At 48.5% G+C, this 18,460-nt stretch overlaps 1 protein-coding gene across 1 annotated transcript in view; it reads right to left on the bottom strand.

The window, feature by feature from the left end:
* Positions 1 to 264: 264 nt before the first annotated feature.
* HIF3A (hypoxia inducible factor 3 subunit alpha) overlaps positions 265 to 18,460 on the bottom strand; it is a 30,635-nt gene continuing 12,439 nt past the window's right edge. The window contains exons 5-14 of the mRNA XM_064293857.1: positions 18,321 to 18,433; positions 17,517 to 17,713; positions 14,237 to 14,343; positions 13,796 to 13,943; positions 9,563 to 9,681; positions 8,154 to 8,344; positions 7,386 to 7,490; positions 4,287 to 4,558; positions 1,871 to 1,988; positions 265 to 419 (exon numbers count right to left, since the gene is read on the bottom strand). Of these exons, the coding sequence (XP_064149927.1) occupies positions 330 to 419; positions 1,871 to 1,988; positions 4,287 to 4,558; positions 7,386 to 7,490; positions 8,154 to 8,344; positions 9,563 to 9,681; positions 13,796 to 13,943; positions 14,237 to 14,343; positions 17,517 to 17,713; positions 18,321 to 18,433 (1,460 nt within the window). The 3' untranslated portion in view covers positions 265 to 329. The remainder of the gene's footprint in view (positions 420 to 1,870; positions 1,989 to 4,286; positions 4,559 to 7,385; positions 7,491 to 8,153; positions 8,345 to 9,562; positions 9,682 to 13,795; positions 13,944 to 14,236; positions 14,344 to 17,516; positions 17,714 to 18,320; positions 18,434 to 18,460) is intronic.

Here is an 18,460-nt window from a genome sequence, read left to right as displayed (position 1 = left end):
AGAACCATTTCCAAAGGCACCCAGCTAGGAAAAGGTCAAGGCAGATGCAACCCCAATTCAGTCAGGCTACAAAGCAGGCTTCAGGAGACCCAGGCTCAGGTCTCGGCTTGGTTTCCACCCCCAGAGGTGGCCTTGGCAAGCCATGCCTTTTGCTGAGCCTCTCGATTTTCCCCAGTGGAGCCCCACAGCATCCCTGAGAGGAGGGAGGGGCTGCTTGCTTCCACCAAGTGCCTCCGGGCACTGAAAATCCCCCATTGCCTTCAGGATGGCTCCATCCCTCTTTCTCCCAGGGGCAAGGGGGTCCCCATGGCCTCTGCACATCTAGGTTGCTACTCACCCAGGGGCTCACTCATGTCCAAGAGGTGGGTGTTGGGATCCTGCTGGCTCCCTGGGGCTGGTCCTCCCGTCAGAAGGAAACTCTGTGGGAGGGGACAAAGCCACTGTGAAGGCCAAGTTTACTGCCATTTGGTTGTTTGGTCAAACACAAGTCTAAATGTTACTGATGAACATCCACAATCAGTTGATTCTAAGCAAAGAAGATAATGTGGGAGGGCCTCATCCAATCAGTTGAAGACCTTAAGCGCAAAAACTGAGGGCTCCGAGGGGAGAAGGAATTCTGCCTCGAGACTGTAACATAGATATCCTGCTGGAGTTTCCAGCCTGCTGCCTGGCCTACAGATTTTGGGAGTTGCCAGGCCCCACAATCACATGAGCCAAATTCCTTAACATAAATCTCACTCTCTGTCTCTTTTTGTCTGTCTGTCTGCCTCTGTTCCTCTCTGCCTTCCTCCCTCCCTGCCCCCCTGCTCTCTGTCTCTGCATATATATATATGTGTATATACATATATGAGTCCTTGGATGGTATAAACAGTTAATGCACTTGGCTACTAACCAAAAGGTTGGAAGTTTAAGTCTACACAGAGGAACCTCAGAAGAAAGGCCTGGCAATCTACTTCCAAAAAATCAGCCATTAAAAACCCTGTGGAGTGCAGTTCTACCCTGACACACATGAGTCATAGAGTTGACTGGATGGCAACTGGTTTTATTGGCCTATATCTCTACCTGTCTGTCTATCTACCTGCCTATCTATCATCTATTTATCTATCTGTCTATGCATCTCTAAACTGAAAACCAAACCCGTTGCCCTCGAGTCAATTCCGACTCATAGCGACCCTATAGGACAGATTAGAACTGCCGCATAGAGTTTCCAAGGAGTGCCTGGTGGTGGATTCGAACTGCCGACCTTTTGGTTAGCAGCTGTAGTACTTAACCACTACACCACCAGGGTAGCTATCTCTATCTCCTGTTAATTCTGTTTCCCTGGAGAACCCTGACTAACACCATCACCATCATCATCATCACCAACACCCAGGAGGCAGGACGGTGCAGTGGTTAACGGTACCACTGGGGTGCAGCAGCCACTTGCCAGCTGTGTGGCTTTAGGCAGGTCCTTATCCAGACACCCTACATGTGTTCTCCTCCACGGCCTTGTTGTGCCCTTCTTCCACTTCTTCTGTGCCCCAGGAGACTGGCACGTGTGATCTACATCAGCACATGATCTTGCTCTCTGAGCTCTGATGGGTTTAGCTCATTGAAGGCAGGGATTTCTATCTGTCTTCTCCGCTGCTGTATCCCCAGTTCCTACAACAGCTGAGCACCTACTATGTGCAGCCGATGGACTGCAAATCCCTTTCATACCCATTACCAGAGCCAGAAGATGAAGGTTCTAAACTTAGCTGGACCGACGGCTTTCTGTGTGACCTTCAGCCAGCCCCTGCCCCTCTCTCGGCCTTGGTTTTCCCATGTATAAAATAGATATAAGCCTGTTTGATTCTGAGGGCCAGAGAATCCCATCAATCCCCAAACGTACCAGGCTGAGGGGAGGCAGGAGAAAGTGTTCGGGCTCTGAGCTGGACAGACGCTTGGGAGGTCTCACTCCCAGTACCTCCACCCCTTCGTCCTCGTCCTCTGGGCTCTGGACCAGGGTCCTAGAGTAAAAAAGGCAGGAGTCTCAGAAGACAGGAAACCTGGACAGGTGTAAGCACCAGTGTAGCCAGGTAATGAGCATTATTCACTCTCCAATCACCTATTTATTCTTCTGCTCATACACCTACCAATGCATCTATCCATCCATCCATCCGTCCATCCATCCACCCATCATCCATCCACCCATCATCCATCCACCCATCTATCCATCATTCATCCATCCATCCATCCACCCATCCATCCATCCATCATCCATCCATCATCCATCCACCCATCCATCCATCCATCATCCATCCATCATCCATCCACCCATCCATCCATTCATCATACATCCATCATCTATCCATATGTGTATCCATCCATCCATCATCCATCCACCCATCATCCATCCATAATCCATCCATCCACCCATCCACCCATCTATCATCCATCCATCATCCATCCACCCACCCATCCACCCACCCATCCATCCACCCATCATCCATCCATCCACCCACCCACCCATCCACCCATCCATCCATCATCCATCCATCATCCATCCTCCCACCCATCCATCCATCATCCATCCACCCATCCATCCATCATCCATCCATTCATTCATTATCCATCCATCATCTATCCATATGTGTATCCATCAATCCACCTTTTCATTCATCCACTTGATGATCCATCACCATCCACTCATCCAACCTCCCATCCATCATTTATTCATCTACCTATCTATCCATCCATATACCCCCTCTTCCTTCCTCCATCCATCCATCCACCCACCCACCCACCCACCCACCTATTCACTTATACAGCTATCCACCCACTCACCCATCCATTTTTCCATCCACTTACTATATTCATTAATTCCCTCCTTCCTTCATTTAATAACTATTTACTAGGCACCCACTGTACACCCGGCCCCAAACTAGGATCCTTGGGAGATACCAAGATATATTCATAAACCTTTCACAAGGAGAGTAAAGAGACCACTCTGGAAACTAGATGAGCGCATGCCTACAACTCGAAGAGCAAAACCCTGAGTATTTAATAACCCAATGTCTGGAAGGAGAACATGGCCTCTCTGAAAGTATATGCAAAATTGTGTGTCTGTGTGCATCGGAAATTTTTGGGGGGAACAGTCTGTAGCTTTCCTCAGAGTCTCAAAGGGGCTAGGACACTTAGTTTTAGAGTTTCTCTGACACTGTGGCAATATCCTCTTCACTGCAGCAAAAACTGTCACTAAGCAAGAGTTATGGATTGCATTGAGTCCCCCAAAAAGATATGTTGAGGTCCTAACCCCGGTACCTGTGACTGTGTCCTTATTTGGAAACAGCGTATTTGAAGATGTTATCAGTTAACAAGATGTCATACTGGAGAAGGGTGGGTCCTAATCCAATATGACTGGTGTCTTTATAAAAGAGGAGACGAGACACAGAAATGCAGAAAGAAGACAGCTAGGGGATGACAGAGGCAGAGCTGTAAACCAAGGAATGCCAAGGATCACCGGCCATCACCAGAAGCTAGGAGAGAGGTGTGGAACAGATTCTTCCTCAGAGCCCTCAGAAGGATTCAACATGGCCCATACCCTGATTCTGGACCCCCAAAACTAAGACAATAAATTTTTGTTCTCATAAGCCACCCACTTTGTGGTACTTTGTTATGGCAGCCCTAGAAGCACTGATAATTCCGCAGTAGAGTTTTTGCCTTCCATGTGGGAGACCCAGGGTTCGATTTCCAGCCAATGAACTTCATGTGCAGCCACCATCTGTGATTGGGGGCTTGCATGTTGCTATGATGTTAACCAGATTTCAGCAGAGCTTCCAGACTAAGATGAACCAGGAAGAAAGGCCTGGCAACCTACTTCTAAAAATCGGCCAATGAAAACCCTATGGATCACAACAGTCCGATGTGCAACCAATCACGTGGATGGTGCAGGACCAGGCAGAGATTCGTTTCATTGCACATGGTGTCATCATGAGTCGAGGGTCGACTCCGCAGCAGTTAACAACAACAGGAGACTAATACAGCCAAATATAAATATGCTCCAAAGGAGAGAGCCCCGGGTGGCCAGTGGGATTTGGACGAACAATGAGAATGGTGGAAGGCACTCTAAAATGGTGGCAGGGCCTAGGCAAAGACTTGGAGGTTGAGACAAACCTGGCATGTGCTGGGGCCTTATGGGCTCAGCTGGAGCAGAGATCAGGGTAGGAGAAGAGTGGCTGATAAGGCCAGAGTGGGAGGCTGGGGAAAGGCAGGGAGCAGGGACCTTCTCTATGTTCCCTGTATATCCCTCCTTTACTGTGGCTCACCTCTTCCGGGCCCCAGACATGGGGGAGGGTGCTGAGGGGTCCCCTTTGGAGGGGCTGGAGCAGCTCAGCCGGGGGTCACTCCCCCAGCGGGGCAGCAGAGAGGGCTCAGGGGTTGGGGGTGACAAGCCGTGGAAGCTCCGAGCGCGGGGCCGGGGGACAGCCCCTGAAGGTCTGTGGTAGGCCCTGGGTGGCTGCTCGCTGGAGTTGAGCTGGAAGTCATCATCCATGGAGATGTAGGGGGCCAGCATCTCCAAATCCAGAGCATCGACGTCCTGCGGAGGGCAGGAGGGAGTTAAGAGCATGAGCCTTGGACTTGGGTGGACCTGGGCTGGAGTCCCAGTTCCACCACTTCTGAGCTGTATGTCTGAGGTCAAGAGTCTGAGCTTCAGTTTCCTCATCTGTAAAACGGGGGTAAGGACTCTGTGGTAGCCAGTCACCAAGATGGCCCCCAAGGATCCCCTACCACAGTGACCTTGATATTGTGGAAATAATGATGTGTCACTTCTAAGATTAGGTTATAGAAGATGCTGTGGCTTCCATCTCTCTGTCTCTGTCTCACTCTGTCTCTCTCCCTGTGTTTCTCTCTCAGATCCCTTGCTCTGGGGAAGCCATGTCATAAGCAGTCCTATCAAGAGACCCACAGGGCAAGGACCTGAGGCCCCTAGTCAACAGCCAAGTGAGTGAACTTGGAAGTGGATCACCTAGCTCAGTCAAGTCTTCAGATGACTGCTATCCCAGCTGACATTTTGACTGCAACCTCATGAAACATCCCAAGCCAAAACTACCTGGATAAGTGGCTCCCAAACCATTGACCCTCAGAAATTGTACCATGGTAAGCACTTGTTCTTTTATGTTGCTAAATTTTAGGGTAATTTGTTATCCGGAAATAAATAACTAATACAGATTTTGGACCAAAAGTGGGGTCCTAACAAAAAACCTAAAGTATGGGAGTGGCTTTGGAACTGGGCAGGGGCTGGAGGGACTTTGAAAAGCATGTTAGAGAAAGCCTAGACTGCTTTGAACAGACTATTAGTCAAATTATGAACTTTAAAAAGGTTGTCAGTGAAGGCTTAAAGGGAAGTGATAAACATGTTACTGGGAACCAGCGGAAAGGAGATCCTTGTTAAGTCGTAACTGAAAGTTTATTGCCTGCTGTTCCGTGGAGAGGAGAAAATGTAACTAACGAATTGACTGCTCTAGCTAAGAAGATTATCAGCCAGAGTTCCGAAGGGGTTGCCTAATTTCTTCTTGCTACATATTAAAAAAAAAAAAATTTTTTTTCCTTACATATAGTAAAAGACAAGAGGAAAGAGATAATCCTAAAGGAAGAACTGTTAAACATGAAGCAACTGGAACATGATGGTTTTGAAAATTCTCAGTCTCCCCAGATGGCAAATGATGCTAAAATTAAGAAATGGTTTCTGTGTGAAGAAGCATACTCTAAAGAAAGCATGATTTAAAGATGAAGCCTAGGGTATGAATATAAAATTTCTTATGAAGAGCTCAGAATATTAACTCTGGTGGTGCCTCTCAGGGTATCTTTCACTCAGACAAAGCCCCTCTAAAGAGTTTAAGCATGTGATGACTTACAGATTCTCTCAATCAAACAATAGGGTTTCTAATAAACTGATGGACATTGTTACTTCAAGGTAGGGCTTATCTCAAAGAGATTTGTAGGTGTGGCTTTTGTCTAATGGAGTGAACACCAAAAAGATTCACAGGAGACCTGCAAAGTTTTTAAGAGACTTATATCAACAGAAACTTGGACTGAAAGGGGTAGAGGTTGTACAAAATGAAAAGAGGTCTTTGGACCACCAAGCTTTTACAAGCAGGAAGCAGGCAGAGAAAACTACTCAGCTGCAAATATACATTACCTTTTATGAGAAAGGAAGTTAGACTCAGAGTGAAGAACCAAGAGCTCGGAAAACAGAGCCAAGAACCATGGAGAAAAAAAGTCCATGTTTTAGAGGAAGTAGGAGGAGTGAGTTCTAGTCAAAGAATTTTCAATATTTGCCCAGCTGGATTTCAAAACTGATATGGACCAGTTGACAACTATGTGCTTCATCTTTTCCCCCCTTTTGGATAGGAAGATCTATGGCAGTTATTCTATGCCTGTCTCACCACTGTATGTTGGGTACGTAGGTGGCAGATAACTTGTCTCTTTAGTTCACATACCTACCAATCAAAAGGAACTATACTTGAGAAGTTTCATCTGCACCTGGACCTGATTTAGATGACAAGATTCTAAACTTCAAGCAGATTCTAAAATGGGATGAGTTTTTTGGAGGTCTTGGGAGGTGGTAAGTGTACTGTGTGTGGTGAAAAAGCATGAATTACTAGGGGTTCCCAATGATCTCTGCCTTTTGGTATTCACACTGTTGTGTAGTTGCCTCCCAGATTGTACTAGGTTGGTCTATGTGACCAATACAATACACAAGAATTAATATATTGCATCTTCTGTATTGGGCTCTCTCTCTCTTTTTCAAATTACTTGTTCTGGGGGAAGCCAGCTGCCATGTTGTGAGGCAGTCTATCTGAAAGCCCACAGGGTAAGGAACTGAGGCCTCCAGCCAAGGCCAGCAAGGAACTCAACCTTCCAACAACTATGTGAGTGAGCAGATTCTCTAGCCCCAGATGACTGTAGCCCTGGCTGACAGCTTGACTTCAAACTCATGAAAGACCCTGAGCAAAAAACCACTCAGTTAAGTGACTCCCAGATTCCTGATTCTCAGAAACTGTGGTATATATATAACAAATGTTAGGTGTTTTAAGCTGCTAAGTTTTTGGGTGATTTGTTATACATCAATACATAACTAATATTATTATGCCACTGTCATCTATCTACTCAATCCATCATGCATCCATCATCCATCCAGTGAACTGAGGGCCCACCTATTCAATTATCCATGCGAACATTTATCCATCCACCCAAATAACTGTCTAAATATCATCCATCCATCTACCATCATCCACCTAATGAATCCATGGTCCATTTATCCATCCATCCATCCACCCATTCTACCACCCTTCTCGGAAGCCTAGATAGGTCAACCCCAAGGGCCTGGAGGTGAAGACCATTCTTTCCATACTAACCCTTACCTGAGCTATATCTACATCTGTCTCCACTGCCTTGAGGACTTTCCCAGAGGCAAACAGTTTGTGTGAATTCTCCACATCCACATGTAACTCACTGGGGAGATCAGCCTGTGGGGAGACAGAGTGGAGACTTTAGGAGATCACGAGCCTATGAGATGTCACCAGTAAGGGAGTGACTAGCATTTGAGCTTAGGGATAGAAGTGGGGGTCACATGGACCCCTGAGGTCAAATGTCAGACTATCTGAACCCTAAGAAAAAAATGATAACTTCTATAGCCTATTGGCCATCTACTTGGTGCCAGGCCCCTCTGAAGTACTTAACCATGAATGACCTCAATAACCATCACATCACAATAACCAATGAAGTGGTTACTTGTTATTATCCTCATTTTACAGGTGAAGAAACTGAAGAATTCACTTGCCCAGGGTAACACAGCTGATAAGTGGTAGATTTAGGATTTGAATACAGGTCTGTGTGACTCAAGAATTACATATTCCTGACTCCTTGAGGTCAAAGGTTAGAGGCCCTGGACCCTTGGTCACATGTCAGGGAGGTCACTTGTACCAGCATCAAACATCTCAGGTGGGGTCCGGACTCTGGAATTGTAATGGTTGAAGAATCTGGAACCTAAGTCTTAAAGGAACCCCAGACCCCATCTCATCCCAACCCTCCCCTCCCACTACACAGATGAAGAAACTGAGGCCCAGAAGTTGAAGCCGAAGGTCAAGACAACCTAGGTCCTAAACCCTCAAGTGAGTGGGACTACTTACCGGAAGAGGACTTTGGGGGCGCCGTGCAGCTGGGGGCACACTGGGGGTGGCAGCTGCTGAAGCCCCATCCAGGATGGGCGCCAGGAGGCGGCGGAGATCAGGGCTACAGAAACGGCGAGGGTCAGCGGCCAGGGCAGCTTCACTCAGTGCAGGGGGGTGCAGGAAGGCCAAGATCTGGGGACCAGGGGTGTCTGCAGGACACGTCGAAATGGAGAGGATGTGAAGGTGGTCAGCCAGGTCCACAGGACTGGGCCCTCCACTGCTGACCCCAGGGAACACAACCAACATCTTCAACCACCAGTTAGGACGGATGCCAGGATGTCAACAGGCAGACGGTCTAGACATTTGCGCTCAGAGAGAGGAGTGGGGGCCAACGTCAGACAGGGTATAAAGAGGGTGCAAACCATTCTTAACACTGGAGGGAAGGGTTCTGGAAAGCCCCTGCTGGGGCAGGTGTTTGGTTGTAAGATTGTGGAAAGGCCCCAGAGGGGCCCTAGGGGAAAGGACAGGGTGGGGAGGCACCCCCTTGGCAAAAACAGTAGCTATTTGCCAAATGGTGCCGATGTGCTTCAATATTTAAAATCAACACAGCTGTTGTCTTTGGGTGCCATCGAGTCGAGGGTTGACTCAAAGCAACCCCATGTGACAGAGTAGAACTGCCCCACAGGGTTTTCTAGGCTGTAATCTTTATGGGAGCAGATCGCCAGGTCTTTCTCCCACAGAGCCACTGGGTGGGTTCGAACCGCCAACCTTTCTGTTAGCAGCCGATTGCTTAACTGTTGCGCCACCAGGGCTGGCGCATATGGTTGAGCCCTGATTTTCCAGCTGCATAGAAGTGGGGGGCTTGCATGTGAGGCGAATGGCCTGGTCCGAGGCCCTCAGGGGGTTCTAAGGTCCCCAGAGGTCAAGGATCAGCTCTGATTTCAGGAAGGGCGATAGTTTAACAACATGATGAATCTAATGTCACTGAACTGCATATGTGAAGATTGCTGAAGTGGCAAATGCTTTGTTACCTATATGTTGACCACAACTAAAAAAAGGTAAAAATTTAAAAATAATAAATAATAAAAAAGAAGCGGCTCTGAGCCAGAAAAGGAAAGGGCAGCAGCAACCCCATCCCAGACCCAGGGTCGGGCTGCCAGCAACAGTGTGGAGAAGATGGGGCCTTGAAGGACAAACAGGGAAGGATTAGGGGAGGAAGAGAAGGAAGGAAGAAGTGAAAAAGAGCTGGATTTGGGAGGGTCAAGAGGATTATGGGAAGCCGAAGAGTAGAGAGGCAGGAGAGAGGAACAACATGAGGGGCGGAGGCAATGGGGAGCCATAGCAGGATTTAGAGGACAGGGTGACAAGAGCCTGAAGTAATCATTCCAGGGACACAGCCCACCACCCCCAGCCCGGCCAGCCCATACCGAGGCTGCCCCCAGGACTGGGGGCATCCTTCTGAGAGGTGGTGGCCCGCTGAGCGGGTCTGTGAGAGTGTCGCTCCGTCTGCTCCAGGGACAGCACCACTCCGGTTTCCTCCACCCGGCTGGGGTACAGGGCAGAGAGGGGAGTAGGAGTCAGGGAGGGGCCGTGGCCTCTCCCACACAGCCTGCTCACATGGGGTCCTGTCACAGGAGGCAAACTTCTCCAGGGGCTGGAGGGTGTTTTCCAGAAAAGGATTTGCCACGCATACTTGTTTAAGGATTTCGTTTTTATTGCCTGCTTCTCATTATAATGGCATTTAAAAGAAAGTGAAGGGTATCGCTTCCCAAGCTCCCTCTGTTGAAGGGAAGACAGAGAAAAGAGCTAGTATTTAGCATGGGGGGTGGGGGGCGGGAGGAGGGAAAACTGAGGGGGAGAGAGAGGGGAGACCAAGAGGGCAGAGAGAGGGAGAACTGAGGGGCAGAGAGAGGGGAGATGGAGGGGCAGAGAGAAGGTAGGCTGAGGGCAAAGAGAAGGGGAGACCGAGGAGCAGAGAGAGGGGAGACCGAGATGCATAGAGAGGGGAGACCAAGGGGCCGAGAGAGGGGAGACCGAGGGGCAGAAAGAGGGAAGACAAAGGAGCGTAGAGAGGGGAGACTGAGGGGCAAAGAGAAGGGGAGACTGAGGGGCAAAGAGAGGGGAGACAGGGGCAGAGAGAGGGGGTACCGATGGGCAGAGGGGGGAGAGTGAAAAGCAAAGAACTATTCTCTTTATAGATATTTACTTAAGAACATATTCTTATAAACATATTGATGAAGAATATATTTTCAATATATTCTAGATTATGTTGCCAGGTAGGAATTGATAGAGGCATATTTTTATGAATAAGATAGATATTTATGAAGCCTCTATTCATAGACATTTTTCACATGCAAGGAGACAGATTTATAAATACACCCTTCTCATGTCCCCCGCACCTCCCATCCCCAGTCTCTAGCTGCAGAGACAATCCTGATGTTTAAAAAAAAAAAAAAAAACTTGTTGCCGTCGAGTCCGACTCATAAGGACCCTATAGGACAGAGTAGAACTGCCCCATAGAGTTTCCAAGGAGCGCTGGTAGATTCAAACTGTAGACTTTTTGGTTAGCAGCCGTTGTACTTAACCACTATGCCACCAGGGTTTCTATTCTGATGTTAGAAGGGTAAATTAGTGACTGGAGAATTGGTGTGGAGTTGAGAACCAGGCCCTTGTTTGCATCTCATCTGCATAACACCATACAGGAGGGCATGTAGGCTGGCCTAGGGCTCCCAAACCAAACCAGTTGCCATGGAGTCAATTCCAACTCATAGCGACCCAGTAGGACAGAGCAGAATTGCCCCATGGAGTTTCCAAGGCTGTAAATCTTTTATGGAAGCAGATTGCCACATCTTTCTCCCATGGAGCAGCTGATGGGTTTGAATTGTGGACCTTTTGGTTAAGCAGCCAAGCGCTAAAGAAGCTATGACTGGTCCCCACCCTCACCAAGGCCCTCCTGGCCTGGAAACATCTCAGTTTAGGCTGGATTGAAGCTGCCCCCCATCTGCCTGAAAAATTCAAGCACACACAATCTCACACGTTCATACACGCAGGCACAAAGAGGAATACTTATATACCCAAGTGTACATATACATACACACAAACAGATACGTTAGTGTGCTTCATGCCCTCGTGCTCACACACACACACACACACAGTCACACGGAGCTCGCTCCTTCATTCACTCCCCAAACACTTGCTAGACAAGTAATATGGCATGGTAGTTAAGGGCAAGGATTCTGCAGCCAGCTGCCTGGGTTTGAATCCCAGCTCTGCTGCTTACAAGCTGTGTGACCTCAAGCAAGTGAGTGCCCCTCTCCGGGCTCCATTTTCCTCATCTGTGAAGAGGGATGTATTGCATTGGGCAAATCTGCTGCAAAAGACCTCTTTAAAGTGTTGAAAAGATGTCACTTTGATGACTAAGATGCATCTGACTCAAGCCAGGGTCTTTTCAAAGCATCTCATATGCACGTGAAAGTTGGAAAATGGAAAAAGAAGACAGACGAACTGTGTGTTGGTGAAGAATATTAAATATACCATGGACTGCCAGAAGAATGGATAAATCAGTCTTAGAAGAAATACAACCAGAATGCTCCTCAGCGGTGAGGATGGTGAGACTTCAACTTGTTTATTTTGGACACGTCATTAGGAAAGACCAATCGCTAGAAAGAGACATCATGTTTGGTAAAGCAGAGGGTCAGAGAAAGACAGGAAGCGCCTCAATGAGATGGACTGACACACTGGCTGCAACAATGGGCTCCAACACAGCAAGAACTGTGAGGATGGTGCAGGACCCAGCAGTGTTTCATTCTGTTGTACACAGGGTCGCTACGAGCCGGAACTGACTGGATGGCACCTAACAACATGTTACAAACCATACTATGTGCCTTTATATTAACTACATGTATCTTCGTTTATCCTAAATACATTATTATTTAGGATAAATGAAGATAAATAGTATCTTTAGAGACAGATAGGTAGGTAGGTAGATAGGAAGGAAGGAAGATAGGTAGGTAGATAGCCGTAGTTAGCTGCCCTGCCATCAAAATGGTCTCTGATGTTGACCCCACACACAATGGAACAATCCAGACTGCCATGATCCATAGGGTTGTCATTGGCTGATTTTTAGAAATAGATCACCAGGCCTTTCCTCCTAGTCTGCCTTAGTCTGGAAGCTCTGCTGAAACCTGTTCAGCATCATAGCAACACAAAACCCTCCACCGACATACGGGTGGGCGTTGTATATGAGGTGCGTTGGCCAGGAATTGAACCGGGGTCTCCCACGTGGAAGTTGAGAATTCTACCACTGAACCACCACTGCCCCTGAGAGACTGACAGATAGACAGACGATGTTAGACCTGCATTATTCAATACAGCAGTCACTTGCCACTAGTGGCCTTGGAGCAGATGAAATGTGGCTTGTCCCAATTGAGATTTGCCGTAAGTGTAAAATACACACTGGATTTCAAAGATGAGTATTAAAAAAAAACAATCTAAAATACTTCATTAATAGTTTTTACACTGATGACATGTTGAAATGATCATGTTTGGGTATGTTGGGTAAAATAAAACATGTTATTAAAATTATTTTCAACTTTTTATAATGTGGCGACTAGGAAATTCAAAATGACATTTGTTGCTTATATCACACTTTATTGGACAGCGCTGGGTTAGAGAGTGGAAAAAACCAAAAACACACAACCAAACTGGTTGCTGTCTAGTGGATTCTGACTCACGGTGGCCCAGGTGTGTCAGAGCAGAACTGTGTTCCGTAGGGTTTTCACGGCCATGACCTTTCAGGAGCAGATCACCAGGCCTTTCTTCTGGGGTGCCCCTGGGTGGGTCGTGTGGGTTTGAACCACCAACCTTTTGGTTGGCAGCCCAGCGCTTAACCATTTACACTATCCAGAGACACCAACAGTGAAAGTATGAGGAGAAAAGAAAAAAGGGGAATTTTTTAAATTTTGCAATTTTGAAAAGCGTAGTCAGAGAGACCTCGTTGAACATACAAATAGATACTTACAAATGGTTTTAAGAGCTCTGTGGCAAAAGAGGAGCCCTGATGGCACAGTGCTTAAGTGCTCGGCTGCTAACCAAAAGGTCAGCAGTTTGAATCTACCAGCTGTTCCCTGGAAGCCCTAAGGGGCAGTTCTATTCTGTTCTATAGGGTTGCTATGAGTTATAACCAACTCAACAGCAACAGGTTTGGGGCAGAAGTACAGTATAGGAAGAGCAAAAATGGGGAGACCTGACCAAGTGTGGGGGTTCAGGTAAAGGTTCTCTCAGGAAGTGATGTCCGAGCTGAGACCAGAAGAGTAAGTGGGCATAACTCAGGAGAAAGGGGAAAAGGGAAGAGAAGCATTCTGGGTAGAAGAAACTACATATGCCAAAGCCCTGAGGCAGGAAAGAGTCTGGCATGTTCCAAGAACACTGAGAATGCCAGGGTAGCTCTGAGAAGGGAGTGAGAAGGGGAGCAATGCAGGAGTCAGCTCACATTCCAAGTAAATAGCAGAGCTGGGGTTCGACTCAAGGCAGGCTGACCCTGGCCTGGCGGCTACACTTATGCACAATACACGCGCACGCTCGTGTGCGCACATCTATACCTGCCCACACACATGTAGATGAGACCCACATGCTCAACCATCCCACTTCCTCTCGCTTACCTGATTAGGAAGTGGATGCATACAATACTCTCAGACTGGGGGCCCCGGCCACCTGACACCACAGTGGCTTGAGTCTGGGTCCACAGGTAGCCACCACTCCGAGCCAGGAAGCGATACTGTCCTGTTACTGCCTGGCCCTTGCTCAGCACTGGGAAGGGGGACAGAGAGGGGTGAGGGCTGCAGGAGGGGCAACTGAGGAGGGGTTGGGTATGAGGGGGCCATGGTGGAGAAGGCTCCTTGGGGTTTGGGGAAGAGGGAGCTAGTGTTGGCATGCACAGGGGAAGAGGTGGTTGGAGTTTGGGGAGCTGGTGTGTGTGAAGGGGAGGCTCTGGGATGTGGGAACTGGGGAGCTAGTGTTGGGTGGGGGTAAGCTCTCTGGAGTGTTAGGGGCTGGGTTTGGGGTCAGGCTGGGGGCTCAGGCCTCGGGAAGGGCACACGCACAGGTGTGGATGCTCTTGCTGACCGCGTCGGAGTCCAGGGCATGGATGTACTTGTAGGCGGAGCAGCCAATCAGGTCCTCAGGGCTGTAGCCAGCGACCTCCGCAATCCTGGGGGTAGGGTGCACACAGGGGCAGATTAACCAGGAAGCAAGGAACGTACACACAGACTTATAGTAAAGCAAGGTACTCACAGGCTTAATTGCCTTTACTTACTAATGCACAATGCACAATTTCACATCAAAGATGTGATGAAAAACAGGTGAAATTGTGCACTACAGCTTGGTAAGTAAGTGCAAGTAAGCCCGTGCATACCTTGCATATTGGGTAATCCGTCCCTGGGTGCACGGAGCCTGGTCAGGCCAGAGTTCAGCTGGCTGGGTTGGGGTGGTGGGAAGATGGAAGGGCAGGGGATACAGAGATAAAGCCAGCAAGATACGGAGACACAGGACTATAAAGAAGAGAGAGAGTGAGAAACGGAGATGCAGTAGGCTGAGTAATTGCTCCCCAAGATGTCCATGTCTTAATTCCCAGAGCCTGTGAATATGTTACCTTATATGATAAAAGGGACTTTGCAGATATGATGAAGGCTACTGAGATGGGGAGGTGACCCTAAATTACCCAGGTGGGCCCCACTGAATCACAAAGGGTCCTTATAAGAAGGAGGTAGGAGGGTCGGAGTCAGAGAAGCAGGTGTAACAACAGAAGCAGAGGTTGGAGTGATGCACTCTCAAGATGGAAGAAGGGGCCACAAGCCAAGGGATGCAGGCAGCTTCCAGCAGCTGAAAAGGCAACAAAACAGATTGTCCCCTAGAGCCTCCAGATGGAACCTGCCCTGTCGACACCTTGATTTGAGCCCCATAAGGCTCACTACATGGAGACCTCATGTGTTACAGCGTAGAACTGACCTCCATACTGTTTTCTTGGCTGTAGTCTTTACCGAAGCAGATCGTCAGGTCTTTCTGCTGCAACACTGCTGAATGGGTTTGAACTGCCAACCTTTAGGTTAGCAGTCAAGTGCAAACCATTTGCGCCATCCAGCGGCCATACGTGGGGTTGCCGTGAGTCAGAATTGACTCCATGGCAACTTTTTTTTTTTTTTTAAGGTCCATCTCAGACTTCTGGGAGTCCTGGTGGCGCACAGTGGTTAAGAGCTATGGCTGCTAACCAAAAGGTCGGCAGTTCGAATCCACCAGGCGCTCCTTGGAAACTATGGAGCAGTTCTACTCTGTCTTCTAGGGTTGCTATGAGTTGAAATCAACTCAACCGCAACAGGTTTGGTTTGGACTTCTGACCTCCAGAGCTGTGAGATAATAAATGTGTTGTTTCATCATTTTTTACAGCGCAGTGGCATCACTAGGACAATGCGGTGGGTGCAGACCACACTGGGTGACACCATCAGAGGGGGTGACATCAAAACGACTGTCTAGAACTTTTGTGCTGTGTTCCAGCAAAAATTCATCATTTTTTATAAAAAATAACCCTGTGGTTACTTTTAACAACAAAAAATTTTTTCGTAAGCCCAGCCTACATGCATCAATATACCTACAAGCCTAAAACTCTACACTAATTTACTTTTTGAACCTTCTAATGCACTCAGGTCAGAACTGTCATTATTACCCAATTACAATGACTCTGCAGATCACGTGGTCTTATCTGACGTGCTAGAAGCACAAGCTGTTCTTTTTATTGCTGCCAGTGTTTTTATGGTCACCGATTTTGTTAATTTTTCTGGTGTTTTGGCTACAATATTGTGGTAATTATCATGGGGGGGTGACACCAGGAGTTACTACACTGGGTGACACCAACCCTAGTGATGCCACTATACAGCAGCAACAGGAAGCTAATACAAGAGGGAGAGAAGGCAAAAAAAAGTGGGGGGAAGGTCAGAAAAAAGAGAGAGAGAGAAGGTGAAAGAAATAGGAGGGGGGAAAGGAAGGGGAGAAAGACATTCAGAAAAGGAGAAAGAATGGAAAGAAAGAAATAATAATGATGGCGATGATGAAAAGAACACACTTCTATAGTGCCCTGTGCTGGGCAACTCACTGAGTGCTCAGAACAACTGTATAAGGAAGGTTCTATTATTATCCCCATAAGACGGATGAGAAGACTGAGGTATGAGGACGCGAAGTCACTTCTTCAAGGATTTAAACTCAAGCAGTCTGAATTCACCCAGAGCCACCGTCCCTAAGCACCACTCCACGGTGAGAGAAAGATGGAAGACGTGGAAAAACTAAGGGAGGAAGGAAGTGAAAGAAGGACAGAGGGAAGAGAAGGAGAGAAAAGAAGGAAAGGGAAGTACGTTCATTTCCCAGGGCCACCGTCACAAAGTACCACAAACTGGGTGGCTTAAAACAACAGAAATGTTTTGTCTCACAGTTCTGGAAACCGGAAGTCTGAAATCAAAGTGCCGGCAGGGCCGAGCTCCCTTCAGAGGCTCTAGGGGACAATCTTTCCTGGTCTCTTCCAGTTTCTAGTGCCCTCAGGCATTCCTTGGCTTATGACAGCATCACTTCAATTTCTGCCAATGTCATCCCAAGGCCATCTTCCCTGTGTGTGTCTCTGTGTCTCTTCTCCCCTTGTTCTAGGGACACTAGTCATATTGGAATAAGGGCTCGCCGTACTCCAGTATTATCTCATCTAAACTAATTACATCTGCAAAAACCCTATTTCCAAATAAGGTCACATTCTGAGGTTCCAGGAAGAACATGAGTTTGGGGTAACACTATCCAGCCCTGCTACAATTCCTAGCCAATGTGCCTCATGTGCATCCAACTAGCAGCGGAGGGCTTGCATGTTGTTGTGATGCTGAACAAGTTTCAGTGGAATGTGCAGTCTAAAATGGAATAGGAAGAAAGGCCTGGCAATCTACTTCCAAAAATCAGCCCATGAAAACCCTGTGGACCACAATGGTCTGTTTCATTCCATTGAGGATGGGGTTGCCGTGAGTTGGGGATCGACTTGACCGCAGCTACCAACAACTATCCAACCCAGTACAGGACGGAGGGAGGGAGAATCAATAAATATAGTTTCTTGAGTACTTCCTGTGTGTTGGGCACCGTGGGAGCTGCTTTACACAGATTGATTCATTCAGGGAAAGCAACAGAAGGACAAGAGGGAGACCCTCAGAAAGACAATCAAAGAAGACCCACAGAAAAATCAGAGACAGACAGACAGAGATAGCTGGAGTCAGAGAGAGACGAAGAGAGAGAGAGAAGCATGTGGGGGAAGGGATGAGGTCAGTGAATTTGGGCACATATCTGGGGGCAGCAGCTGCTGCCCACCTCTCGTCACAGTAGGTAAACTTCATGTCCAGGCTGTGGCGGCTGAGAAAGGCCCCCCGGCCCAGCGGGGGCTCCAGGCTGCCCGGATGGGGTATGGCCTCACAAATGAGCACGAGGCACCGCAGGGGAGGCTCCAGGTCAGGGGAAGTCTGTGCAGGGGGCTTGTAGGCCCTCATGTGCCCGGAGCAGTGCAGCACCTGGGGGGTGGAGGGGGAGTCAGTGGGGTGCACTGTGTCAGTGCATCACTGGGCCTGGGACACCCATGGGGCCGGGGATTGAGTTTCTGTGGGGTCCACAGGGTGCTCTGAGGGCTACAAAGACCCAGCTCACAGAGGTCTGAGAACCCCCAGACCCCAGTCCCATGGAGACCCAGGCTCAAGGGGCTCTGACGCTCCCAAATTCCAATGCCATGGAGATCCAGGCTCAGGGGGCTCTGCCAGCCCCCAAATTCCAATCCCATGGAGACCTAGGCTTGGGGGGGTCTGAAGACTCCCCAAACCCCAGCCGCATAGAAACGTAGGCTCAGAGGCTGAGAACCCCAAGCCCTAAAAAAAAATAAATAAAAATAAAAAAGCCCTAGGCCCACAGAAATCTAGTCTAAGAAAGATGACAAGGACTTCCCAGACCCCAACTCCACAGACACCCAACCTCCTAGATGCCCCAGGGCCCACCAGACCCAGCCTGAGAGATCTTGCAGATCCCCACCCATGAGACCCCTGGTCTGACCCCCTCGAGGCGTTTAGGGGCTCAGGCTCAGCTCCACAGCCGCCTGGCCATGCCCTCCTCTGCCCAAGCCCTGCCCACCTTCCAGGTGGCCGCTTTGAGGTTGAGGGTGCGCCCCCTGCTGGTGAGGGTGCTCTTCATACGCAAGGAGAAGCACCGCTGGGTGGGGGCCTCCAGCTTCTTTTTGGACAAGCCTGGGGAGGGCCATGGGGAGTGAGTCA

This window comes from Loxodonta africana, chromosome 11 (assembly GCF_030014295.1).
Source record: "Loxodonta africana isolate mLoxAfr1 chromosome 11, mLoxAfr1.hap2, whole genome shotgun sequence".
In the NCBI taxonomy this organism is placed as follows: Eukaryota; Metazoa; Chordata; class Mammalia; order Proboscidea; family Elephantidae; genus Loxodonta; species Loxodonta africana.
Note: the sequence above shows the minus strand (reverse complement) of the source record. Positions and strands in the feature narration are given on the sequence as shown.